The 13,762-nt window shown below is 35.6% G+C and overlaps 1 protein-coding gene across 1 annotated transcript; it reads right to left on the bottom strand.

Annotated features, from left to right (window-relative positions):
• Positions 1-11,419: 11,419 nt before the first annotated feature.
• On the bottom strand, positions 11,420-13,313 carry LOC137713581 (protein BUD31 homolog 1-like). Its single transcript, XM_068452896.1, has 4 exons — positions 13,191-13,313; positions 12,616-12,716; positions 12,318-12,505; positions 11,420-11,713 (listed from the first exon to the last, which is right to left on the bottom strand). The coding sequence occupies exons 2-4, from the start codon at positions 12,707-12,709 to the stop codon at positions 11,558-11,560; spliced, it is 438 nt and encodes a 145-aa protein (XP_068308997.1). The 5' UTR covers positions 12,710-12,716; positions 13,191-13,313; the 3' UTR covers positions 11,420-11,557.
• Between the last annotated feature and the right edge of the window lie 449 nt (positions 13,314-13,762).

Genomic DNA, 13,762 nt, shown 5'->3' on the forward strand with positions numbered 1-13,762 from the left:
TGGCAGATGACAACGGAAGAAGGAAAGGAGTACTGAAGGAGAAGGGCATTTTGGGAAGGAAAATTTGATTCCGGATGGAGCCTTCTCCCCGGAATCCAAATACCACCTTCGTCTACGTAATCCAATTTCGGCAATATCAGGAATTGAAATCCTGATTTTACATGGGGCCCGCATAACTGTGCAGTCCACTTAAATTAGTAAACAGAGGAATGATCAAGAATGGGAAATGATTACCATTCTACCGTATCCTTTCTGGGTATGTAAACACGTCATAAGAGTGCTTTGTCAGCGGGAATGAACCCATTTCACATGTGATGACAGAGTATAAGTAAAGTACAGTAAGACAAGATAAGGATTATACCCTCAAAGGTAGCCATCTATACTGAAATTTGCCAAGAATCCTTGTCAATACAAACGTTCCGTAGCTAAAACCTGGAAGGGCGAAAAACAAGGGTGAGTGGGCCTAAAAATAATGTTTTATAAAAACCTTTCTGAAAACATTGTAACCCCTTGTCGTAAAACAAGTATAGTTCCAGAAAATCATACTACGTATAAGTATGAAATCAAATGCATGCCAAAAGTAAGTCCAGAAGTATGTCATAACAGAAAAGCCCAACATCAATATAGATATGATCATGTGTTTAGTAATCTATACTAGCATGTTAGCCGGAGTCACCTAATGTGACATGTACGACTGCACCTATTGCTAATTAGTATATGCTAACACACGAGTCGAAACTGCCTAGTACAATCTGTATGACAGACTAGGTGTAATAATAAACATTCTAGTGCTACGATTACGTGAAGCTTGCGCTATGCGCAGTCACCTACGAGTCGGAACTGCCTATTGCAGTCTATACAATAGGCTAATACCTACTTGGATCCAAAGCGAGCGTGCGGTGCAAGGAGGTAAACATACACGTGAAGGCTAGCTAGGCCTTAGCTGAGCACTCACTTGGGGTGCATCAATGATGAGCTAACTATATGAATATAAGCATGCCATAATGATGCAATAATTCCCATCAACATAATAAACTTACCTGAACTTACCTGCACATTTGGTAGGATCATCTTGGTATTTCACAACAGTGCAACATTTCTCATAACATAATTTAATCATGGCTTGAAGTGCATGAATCAATTCAAAAGCACTTGTGGAAACTATCAATCACACACACACACACACACACACACACACACACACGCACACTATAAAAAGGAAAATACCCACTCACCTGAAGTCCGCGCTACAACTCCTTAACATGAACATCGAGGCATCTCGAACGATCGGCGCCTAGAACAATTATCAAATCATGTCTTAGAATTCTTATCGATAGAACACGTAACTTACATAAAACACATTCCCAAAGACATTCTAAAATGATTTGAAACCCATTGACCAAAAGTCAACCGTCGGTTAAAGGTAAAACGGGTCAGGTCGTGTAACTTGTTAAAACTAACAGGTTGGATTTGGTTTTGAATTTTAAAACTCGTCAAGACAACATGTTTGAAATGACACAATCAACTAAGATAACAAATTTTCACACGAGAATGATACAAACACAAAAAACACGACCTATTTGCTGGATCTAATGTATGAAATCTTGTTGGATCGTTTATACAACTTTCTGTACAATGACCTTACGTTTCAGAAATACCACTCAGGGAAGAATTAAATAATATACCAAGTTACTAACCCAAATTAAGATGGGATCACATGAAAGTAGCTCACATGGTGGGGTGAACATTTCGAAAATCTAGCCTGATCGATGTGTCATATTTGCTGTCATGTTTCAAGAGTTCAGAAAGAAAGAAAAAAAGTAATACTTCAGTACATGTTCTTTAAATAAAATCTGAACTGGTCCCATTTTGTTGTAAGAAAATTCCATAATTTTTGGAGCTAGCCATTGTCAATTTTGAAAGTGACTTGATTCCACTATTCTTGTCTTGATCCTCTCTCAGATCTCGATTGTTGCTGCTCAAAATAAAATATATATACCTGTATAATTGGCATCGATGTGTGGTACTAATTTTTAAAATACAGGAGATACTTAAGCGTGATCACATTGACTGGTATGTATAAAAAAAAAAGCTCAGAAAATATAAGCTGAGAATATTTTGCATGACCAATAAAATAAGGTGTAAGTTCCAAGAAAATACAATGGCATGGCCATCTATTGTAGTCTTGACTATTTAAGAGTCGAAGTATTATTAACATTTCAAAATTTTCATTCTACATTCTTTATAAATGTATTTTTTTTTTTAATTATAGAAAGTTTGGAGTGTCAAATGAGATTTTTAGAGTGTTAATATCAATTTCCTTTATGAAACCTAGACAGTATACGAAATACTGAATTTGTAATTGCAGCCACGAAGAAATCAAATAACAAACAATACATCCAATGACAAGAATCAATAAACTAGCTTAAGTAATGTTTGGTGTATATATGGTTTACTACATGCATCGAGTCCAGTTGAGAGTTCAGCTGAAAATGTTTTTAGAACGAATTTTAGTAAAAATATAAGGAAATTCTGAAAAAGTATTTAAAATGCTTCCTAGAAGTAGCACATTTTCTATAAAAATGTTTTTAGTCATGATAAAACTACTTCTAAACTAGTCTTAAGATAGTAAAAATTTTGGATGCAGAGCATTCTTTTGTTGCCCTATATTGGACTACACTTGATTGGAAATTGTAGTAAATGTCTGTGAAATTAAGCTAGGGCATCCTTTAAATTCCTCACTTGGTTAGTTGGCGTGAACAATTAATCTATGTTATTGTCGGAAGAGGATTTTCTTTGGATTCACTTTGTAGGAATCCTAAGGATCTTCACATCCTAACTGTTCATCGTACATCATACGTCTAGTTTCATCAAGTACTATTTGTGTTTAATTTTAAATAAAAGCAGTCAAATGATTTATGACCGCACAGTGCACGATGAATGACTAAGATGTGAGGATCCCTAGGATTCCCAAAATTTGAATCCGAATGAGATCCAAATCTATTATTGTCTAGACAAATCAAACCAAACCAAACCAAACCTAACTCCCAACAACACGAAAACCAATTATTTGGGTGCTCACGCATGTTTACCGCTTTTCAATCCAGCAGGGTTCATTGTATGATTCGATTGCTTTTATTTGGTATTTCTCATTAGCAAGTACTAAGATGTTTATTCCATCCCTCCCTCTCTATTTTAATTTGGATCCTGTACTATAGGCCTGTATTTTTTGCAAAAGATGAACAGTGAAACCAACTACAAAAAGTAAGAAATGCTAAGGGAATTTTCTAAAAGTGAAACTTTTCATGAACTCTCTGACACTTCATTGTTTAACGTCAACTTCCGAACCGACATTATAAAATATTATGCCAATAACATAAGGTGACGAAAAATCTATGGAAAATTTCACTTTTGAAATAGTCCTCTTATCATAATCCTTTGCTTACAACACATAGAAAAGAATTAAGAATGAGCCGGTATTCGATTCTTGACAGTCCTTTTATTAGAAGGTAAATAACGTGTGTGGTGCAAGTAATATTAATAAATACCTAACTAATTACTAATTGTTTGTTGGCAGGAACCAATTGTGGCATGCCTAGCATTCCAACACTCAACTTGGACTTTCACCAGTCTCTAATTGCCATTGGCTAAAACCTTTGAGAGAGAAGGCTCTCAACAATGCCATTACTAGCAAGATCCTCACATTTGGAATAAAAGACTTCTTGCTGAGATTAAGTTTAATTGTTTATTTGATTGTATTGGAATTGACAATGAAAAATGTTGAGGTTTCACTATAAAAATAAAGTAGTGCTATCTATACATCTTTTTTTTTACATCTCACACATCTCTTGTTAATTTCTATCATTTGATTTTATTTAATTCATCTCATCCGACAATTTGGAAATTGAGCCCTTGTTAATTTTTGTTATTTAATCTTTTTCAATTCATTCAATCTAACGACTGAAAATTGAGAGTATGTGTGAGAGGTAGAAAGGGATGTGTGAATAGCACCACCATATAAAAGCATATACTAGGTCTCTTCTTTCCTCGATGTGTGATTCAGTTTCAACCGCTGTCTGCCTGAGATTTTATTTTTTATTTTTTATTTTTTATTTTTTATAACTGAAAGAACATTAACCATATGCTAAAGTTGGCCAATGAGACGATGATTGTCATTATTGAACAAAAGAAAAAGATAAAAAATAGTAAAAGGAAGAAACACACTGGGACTAGAAACTTGACAATTGCACCTCCAACCATGATTATAAGCAGTAGTATACGGCATGGTTGCTTCCTTTTTGGGATCGGACCTAACCTTTTATTTTCTTCGTCAACTATGGATTGGGCACTAGTCATCAATGCGTTGATACATCTCTTTCCAAAGTCTAAAGTGATAATCTCAGGCCTTAAATTTGAATTTCCTAATAACGAGTGCGTAATTTATTTATTTAAAAAGTGTTATTTTACCAGTTTGTTGATGATTTTGTGCGCAAAATTTCTCATATAGCTGATTATGAAGTGATTGAATTTCTAGTTGCCGAGATCGAAATTCCTTTGGTCTTGGAGTGCTGGATGTATTCTCGTGCTTGTTACACTAAAAGATTTGCCAATATGGTGGCTATTAGATTGGCCAAGTTGGCCTTATTTTTTATTTTAGAGTCCTTTTTGTTGAAGATTCTTCATATTTAATTCACGATGTCCTATTTGAAGTTTGTATTTTTTCTTAAAATGCTAATAAAACCCCTATCATTTTGCCCAAAAAAAAAAAAAAATCGTTGTGCAAAATCTTGGTTTGGATTTCCAAATGTCCCTTATCCAACCCAAATACCACAATTATATGATTTTGTTGTAATTCACAGGCCATTCATTGTGGATATAATAGAAAGAGTTATCTTTGTAATCTTATTATTCCAAATTATAATGGAAATCATCATTGCTGCTCCGAGGACGTACTCCAATCACACTGACAGTAGAGGAACCTCATAAATTTTGTGTCTTGTTTATTTATTCCACTGCACACATCGTCAGTTTTACAACACGTTATCAGCATGAGAAGCTTTCATGTCAGTGGCAAGCACAAAGCCACAAATCCTATTCACCTATGTTGCCTGGAATCTCACAGATAAGAAAATCTTTTCATTTCATCATAAAATCTTTGTACTACTGATTTCCCTGAAGCAAATATATATATGTTGTTGTATGACTGTATATAATCATTTGCAGAAGCAAAAAAGTACAGACTCAAAATTCGTAAAAAATCTGACAGCCATGTAAACAGCCTCGGAACTCCAACTTGCAGACCTCGGATTGAAATACTTTCTTCTTCAAAGTTGTTCGTCCGCCTAGTACCTACAACATATCAAATTTTCAGAAAATTACAATGACACTCTTGACTCCAAAACTTATGGGAACTATTTTGATTTTTTCGAAACTCACCAGAGGAGGAACACCAATTGGAAATTAGTGTTACTATTATTTCTTGGATAACTAAAATGACTTCGAATTGTGAAATAATAATAAAAGTAAAAGGGATGAAATAAAAGAAAATGGCAAACCAAGAAAAAGAAAAAAGAAAAAGATAAGGACTTAATCATTGCATTTTCTGTTTTTGTATATTTATGTGCATGGTGTTGGTTTAAAGCTCATCACAAGTTTTATTTATTTATAGTGGGTAGAATTATTACCCTTTGCTTTAAAGCTTTGATATTTATGTGAATGGTGCTGAATCAAAGCCCTTGTCACAAGCTTTATTTATTTAAAAGCAATTTATTTATCATGGTTGGAATTACCGCCTACTGCTTTAATTTATCTCATCACATAAAATGATTAGACCCGAAGTTCTATCATGCAAAAAGATCAGGCATGAAGTCTCTAGATTCTCAAGATCGGACATGAAGATCCTTAATGAGTACCTTAAGTTTGAAGAGCTGAAGTGCCACAACTTAATTGTAATAAAGGACATAAGAGTCTCAGTCCACAAAATATTAAATAAGGACCAGAAGTTCCTTGATATATGTAAATAATGATATAATGCATATTTGCTGAAGAGTTTACATCTCAAAGTCTTGATGATTATTGCATATCACTGGGCATTGATGTTGAACGCCATGTTCCTCATGTCCATACCCAAAAATGGTTTAGCAGAAGCATTTATTAAGCGGATGAAATTGATTACCCATGCTCTACTCATGAAAAAGAAATTGCAAGATGGGTACATACCATTTTACATAATTCGTTATTAAGTTCGATGGAGACCAGTTGCCAACCATCAATATTTCTCAGTACAACTCATGTTTGGGCACCAACCAAACATTACACACTTACGAGTTTTTGGTTGTGTTATCTATGTGCCTGTTGTACTGTCACAACGTACTAAAATAAGGCATCAATACAAACTGGGAATTTAGGTTGGATTTGATTCACCATTTATGATTCAATATTTGGAACCCTTGACTGGGGATCTATTTACCGCATAATTTACGGACTATGATTTTGATAAGACAGTTTTCCTGCCATTAGAGGGAGAAAATAACATTGTTCCAGAAGAAGGATGAGCAAATATCATTCTAGAAAAATGATGAGGAAAGACCGTTCCAGAAAAACGAAGAGAATTTGTCTTATTTTGATTCATGAAACAATCAATATAAAAACGAAGTGAGAATAATTGAATGATGCAATGATATGCAAATCAAGTGTCAGATGCATTTAATGATGCAACGAAAGTAATAAAATCACATATACTTGTTGCAAATGTGCCTACATGAATTGATGTTCCTGTTGGACAAAATAATGTGGTAGCAAATGATTTATCTGTTACACACCTGAAGCGTGGTAGACCCTTAGATTCAAAAGGTTCAGTACTTCGAAAGAAGAAGAATATGACACTACTGAACTATTGCATTCCCAAAGCATAACTATTGCATGCCAGAAGCATGACAGTCGCCGTATACATGTCCCAAAAAGGACAATCCGCAGACATGGGAATGTTGATGCCTCATGCATGAAGCATGATAGACATATAAGTTCCAATGACTCAACTCCCGGAAGTAGAGATTAAAATCCTAACTCTATAACGCTTTAGAGGAGGTTATGATCCGCATTATCTAAATTATGACTATCTTGGAAGAAATAGTGTAATGCCCTTGAAGAGGCAATGGATATCCAAAGAAATGAAAAGCTTTTATGCATGTGCATGCACGTGAGAATATGGGATCAATGATTGATGACAACCAATGGTAATTTTGGTTTTTACAAGTAGCTACTAAATTCATCAATGAACTATATTGATATTGAGTCACGTTCTTTTGTTCGTCGACGAAATGAAATATTATTTGCCAAAAATGGATAAAGGCAATTCCATTACAATCTTGTAAGAATGTGGAAAAATGGACCTATATATATTATATAAATAGCCAAAAGATGTTGAACCAAATGAGGTTACATATAGACATTTGTAATACAATGAATTACACTCACATGATATGACACAAGGTTACTAATTGAAACCTGAAATTATGCTCTTATGAACAAGTTCATATGAATGGAGAATTATATACGAAGGGTTATGAGTCGCCCACATCATATCTCCACAAGTAAATCCCTTAAGTATACATGGAAGCAAGTTGCTCTGTATAAATTCCAAAGGAAAATGTGTCATGAAGTGTTGAAAATCCCTAAAGGATTTAAATTGCTTGAAGTAAGCCCTGGAAGGGTAAAACATAAAATATGTACTTAAATACCAATGGATGGTATAAATTGCCTTAGTGAGTACTATCATTATGATATTGTTGTAACATACTAAAATCTCTTGCAAGAGTCGATAATATTAGATTTAGACTCCTGAAGAGTCTAGAAAGTTTATAAAGTGTTAAGAGAGATATTGTCTCAAACTGCATAATCGAACAATATGCTAACACAAATTTTATACATGATGTTTATAAAGAATCATATGGATTGAAGATTATGAGTTGAATATTCAAATTATTTAGACACTAAGAATGATTATTTATCTTCGTGAAGGTAAAGATAAATTGATATTTGGTCCAGAAGTACCACATCTTAGTGAAGTATATGCTTTATTGTATTTGGTATAATACATTGTATGAAATAAAGCTTATCTATTAATATATCCGAGAAATTACATACACATGAGTTAAAACAAACAAACAGGAAGGAACCTTCACAAAGATTGCTCATGTGAAGCCTCAGTACTCGGAAGTACCCCAAAAGAGGAAGGCAGTAGAGGTTGATTATTTGGAGCCTCAGTACTTGGTGAAACTCCAGACGGCTGAGACAATAGGTCTCTTTGGAATAAAGACTCGAACCCCTGATTGTCATTTTGAATCCGACCTTTGGCTTCCAGTAGCTGGTCGAGCTTTCTTTTCATGTTCGTCGAGTAATTATTTGCAAGCATGTGTAACGCTCTATTCTCGTGCTTGGGCCCTCTAATCTCTTGTTTAAGACTTGCCACCTCAGCCATCAATGATTCAACTTGGTGAGTTCGAGCAAGTAGACGTTGGCCCATATTAGAAACAGAGCCCGCACAATGAATACTGAGAGCCAATGAGTCTTGAATGGCCGACTCATCAGATCGGTTTGAAAAGATTCTGTTATCCTTGGGAGTGAGAAGATTCCTAGTTACCACTGTAGCGGTTAGGTCATTCTTCATCACAGAGTCCCCAACCGTAAGATGACCATTAAAAGAGAAGAAGGACGGGCGCCATATATTATCTTGATACGGCTCGTCTGTATCTTTCTCGAGACTCAAATCTAAACAAAGGTTAGATGGGCAAGCCATTTTCAGAAATGATGGAAGAAAAATGAGGTCAGATAAAATCTCAGAAGTGCAAGAAAAAGAAAATTTTACAGGCAGCAGTTTTTTCGAGCATACATTTTGAGCACAATTGATGCCTCCATAAAAAAAGAAGCAATAGGGCCACTTGTTCAAAAATCGAAGAGACACCACTCTCCGAATTTCAAAAGCTAGATTTTTAGGATAAAGTTTGTCAACATTTCTCAGACGCAATCTCAACTTTTGGATATTACGTGCAACTTTGTCAAAGATCTCTGATAAAGTTGAAAACGCGTGAATTTTACTATTCTAATTACACCACAGTTGCTAACAAGAGTAAAGGCACAGCACCACTACCTGTTATTAGGAAATCCCTATATATATATATATGTCGACCTCTATCTTCCATAACAAGGCAGATCTACAAAAATATCTAACTCTTCTTCCTCTTCGAGAATACATCTTTAACAAAGCATCTCGAAATACTCAGTTTTCTTCTTCTCCGAGAATACCTCTTCAAATAAGTCACAACAAAACAAGAATATCTCATATCATCAGGGACGAGAGCAAAAATATCTCATATCATGCAATCTTCCTGTCTTTTTCTTTGTCCTTATTCTCACCTGGAAGACTAAGGAGAAAGAAAGCAATCAGTCGAAACTTGAAATCAAATTTCCAGTCAGGAATCGATTGCATGGAAATTTTCCTGATTGCTTACCTAGCATTGCTCTCGAGTACTCATTTTCAAACTGCTGATATGATGATTAGAGCTGCCAAGAATGATGAGTCGTTGAGAAGTGATATTCTGAAGGACATTTCAAATGCAAGGTTTGCATTCCACTCCTGCATCAGAAGACAAATATTGTAAGAGAAGATGCCAAACCTGCAAAAGGAAAATACCACTTTTGCAAGGGGAACAGATAAAGCAAGCGAAAATGATACATTGAAGCATGTGGAGACAAGCACAACAAAACACGAACTGATTCATCCTCGACGAGGCCGAAGATCACTTGTCATGTGGAGCTGCTCGTGGTTCCATTTCATTCAAGGACAAGTCCCAAGGATCTTGAAGAAATCAAAAGTCCGATTCAAGATCAAGTGTCCACCACCCTTGAATCAAATTTCGTTCCAGATAAAAGGAGTAAATTCAGACCTTTGGTGCAAGTCTAGCAGAAAGTCCTACAACCCTGTTCAAGAAAAAGCATGTAGAAAGTTAACAACAAGTAAAACACCTCATTCGACAACTCTCCCCGCTAAGAAACTAAAGCAGAAGGATCAATGATCAACCTAAAGAATTTGAAATCAGGGGGAGGTACTCATCAGGGGGAGCATCCAAAACAGATCAAGATTTTAATAAGTCAATTGAAGACTTGTGGTTATCCAAGGGGGAGTGTTGTAATTTACAGGTCATTCATTGTGGATGGCCACCCAACCCACTACAATCCCACTCATCCCACTGCAACTTTGTCTAAAGTTTGCCTATAAAATTAATGAGAAGAAGGATAGCAGACAGACACAGAAATAGATAGACATACAACTGGTAGAGGAAGAAAGAAGAAAGGAGATAATAGAAAGAGTTATCTTTGTAATCTTATTATTCTAGATTATAATGGAAAGCACCACTGATGCCCCGAGGACATACTCTAGTCACATTGACTATGAAGGAACCTCGTAAATTTTGTGTCTTGTTTATTTATTCCACTGTACACATCGTCAGATTTACAATTATTGGATTTAGGACTTTTTCATGAGACTTGGACACTATATGTAGGGTCCACAATGGCTACTTTGTTCCCTCTTTTTCTTTGTGCGGGGCAAGAAATGTCTAATTCTTTAATTTGTCAGTTGGGTTGCTAACTTTATTGGAGATGTGTTTTTCTTAAGCGACATAGCAAATCTAACTTTGGTATTCAATTACTCTCTTGGATGACTCTTAGGCTTTTTGATTTAAGTTATAACCCTTCATGCTCATGTCACGCCGAGGTACTGCAGAAGAAAAAACTACAAAATATGATCCAATTTATCATAATTGATTAGTTAAAATGTTGGTTAACCGTATTCTGAAACACGGAAAAAAAACATTGACTTATTAAATTATCTATCGAGCCATGAAAAAGATTCAACAAAAGACAAAAACAAATCCACTATCTATGGTTATACTTTTAACCGGTGTTATAGTATACATTGGGATCCGTGGCTGTTAAATCCTTGACCATGAATACCGGTGTTAAAGTATACACTGAGATTCTTGACTGTTAAATCCTTGACCGCAAGTCTGGCCCTCTAACGGATGCTCACAATCCAACAATAAATCCATGACAAAACACTGCTGAAGGAGCAAATCCTCCTTGTGTCCAAGGATAAAGAATGTGTTCAAGAGGATGTAGGCCAAAATTTAAATTTACATCTCCCTACTGAAGCAAAAACCGTATTTAATTGTGATTTTACATCTCAAATTTGCATCTCTCCATTAGAGATTTGCTCCAATGTACGTTGGCAGAAGTTTCCGAAACAACAAAACGGTTAGGAACACTAAAACTCATCCATGGCAAACTCCTAAGTGTTCCTTCTTTCAGCTTACAAGTTGCAGTTAAGTTGAAGCTCACAACAGTTGTTCAAAACAAGGGAGACATACTAATACCATTCGAGATTCGGGAAGATTACGATCAGCTACATGTTACAAATTCCTAACAGTTCATGGTACCAATGATAACCTGGTTCAACCATAACTAGAATTACATTTTGTAAAACGGACTCGACCACTAATCAATCTCCACTGGCACAGCCCCGACAGCCACAGTGCACACACTCTATAACCTTCTCCTCCCTCAGATGCTTGGGAACTCGGCAAACGCATGTGGTGGCAAAGTTATGGTCCCGGGGCTGCATGCATCTTAAACAGCAGAGCCGTTCATAACCAGGCTGCATTTCAAACACAAACCATATGTCATCACAAGTCATTAGAGTTGAGTTATAAAACAATAGACCGTAGAACTTCAGATAAAAAGACACAAGCTACTTGAGTATGCAATATTTTCCTTTCAGTATCCAAATTAAAGTAATCCAACAGAAGTTCCTTCATCATACTGATACATGGTCAATGCCCATTTAGTTAAATGGAGGTCCGTTTTAAGCGTAGATATGTGTTATTGTGGTGGTAAGTGGTGGAGTTTGTGCCTGTGATGGTGATATATGGAGTATCCATGGACACCCATTGACAATCCCTGAGTCATATAGATAACGATGCAATGCCAATACATGTAGCAGGAGAACGTGGCTTCAAGCAATGTTGAAGGAACGTATGTATTATATTAGCACATTGATCTTTGTCATCACAACTCAATGTCATAAGTTCATAACTACCCATGTCCGATGTCTATGTTTACTCAGTTTAATATAATATTCATGGTTATGTTCTGTTAATCTTATTTACAGGTTTTTCATGATGAATAACTAAGCTCCAATTCCAAGTGAATAATACTAAAACACTTGTTGCAAATCGAGGTAGAAGAGATCTAAGACAAACCTTTTTCCATTTAGCAATTAGATTGCGGTCAGCATAGCCTTGGTCCAGGCAAAACTCATATAACTCCTTGGAAATTTCATTTCTCCGGTGGTAAAGGTCAAAAATGTAGCGGCTCTTTTGATGTGCAACTTTGAAAATAGGCCACAAGGTCTCACATTTTCTCTTACCATCATGGGTATCATTCTCGGCTGCCAAAAAGTTTAAAACCGAATACACATCAAAATCCTTTCGGGCTCTGAAACACATTGATGTTCCAAACTTCAACAAACAATGTAATAAAAACATGGGAAGTTTATACCTTCTCTCATCTTAGCTTGTAGTTCGCGTAGCGTAGGCTCAATCAGTTCCCAACCTTCTGGGTAATTGACTCGGTTAGTCTTCACCTTCGGCATTTTATACCTGTCATCCGTCGCAACATATAATCAATTACTAGTCTGGAAATTCCAAAGCCATAATCAACAATTAAAACCGATAACCCAAAACCAAAAATTCATCAAAATCATATGATGAATTCTCCACCTGCACAGCGCTAAATTTCATGGAAAAAAGAAAAAAAAAGAAAGAAAAAAAAGCTGTAAAAAAACGCTACATATCGTGCATATAACGATTGAACTGTAAAAGCCAAAGTCCCAAAAGACCCAAAAAAAAAAAAAAAAAAAAAAAAGACCTGAAGGAAAAACAAAAGGGTTAAAATTTCTCTCCGAATCGCACACTAACTAGAAAAAGCTTCAGTCTTTAATTAATCATCGATTTACTTCGCATTAAGATATTTTAGCAATTCGAACAACCTAAAAGAGACAAATCGCAAATTAAAAAACAAAAAAAAAAACACATTGCTGAAAAATTAGATATAGAAAAAGTTACGTTAGTTACCTGATGGAGAGAAGAGAACGCTGTGGTGGCGGAGGCGGTGAAGGTGGCGGGAAGACAGGCGGAGCAGAGCGGAAAGGGGGTTTAGGGTTTTCGAAATATATCTGCGGTCTCCCTCTAGGTAGAAGATTTTGATGATTTGTTTTGCTTTAAAATTGAAACAGTGCGCCGACACGACCGTTAGATTCCATGGACGACATGTCGTCCACGGCCCAACATTGTGAATAAAGACTAAAATCTAAACTACTTTCAGGTTCATAACTTCATATTCTTAAACGGAAATTTTATTTGAATCCTCTAACCTATTTCTACATTTAATTTACTTTTTTTATTCATATTTTTTTAATTAAAGAATTAATATCTCTTTAAACCCAAGTTTATTATCTAAACTACCCTCTCAAACCCAATTCAAAATGTAAAGTTATCTTTACACTCATTCCTTTTATAAAATAACATCTTTAACTAAATGTTTTTTTCTTCAAGAAGGCATCCTTTGCCCCTGTATAATTGCATATGACTAGCATTTCCATGGCTGTTTTTTTTTTCTGCTACCAAACCCATCCATAGACTTGGGA

Source organism: Pyrus communis, chromosome 13, assembly GCF_963583255.1.
Source record: "Pyrus communis chromosome 13, drPyrComm1.1, whole genome shotgun sequence".
Taxonomy (NCBI): domain Eukaryota; kingdom Viridiplantae; phylum Streptophyta; class Magnoliopsida; order Rosales; family Rosaceae; genus Pyrus; species Pyrus communis.

What these genes read in the sequence shown, in the direction of transcription:
- LOC137713581 (XM_068452896.1), bottom strand. Translation starts at nt 12,709, where the DNA reads ATGCCGAAGGTGAAGACTAACCGAGTCAATTACCCAGAAGGTTGGGAA. An exon ending in ACAAGCTAAGATGAGAGAAG is followed by an intron (nt 12,506 to 12,615) that starts GTATAAACTTCC and finishes ACTTTTTGGCAG; the next exon opens with CCGAGAATGATACCCATGAT. An exon ending in TAATTGCTAAATGGAAAAAG is followed by an intron (nt 11,714 to 12,317) that starts GTTTGTCTTAGA and finishes TTTGAAATGCAG; the next exon opens with CCTGGTTATGAACGGCTCTG.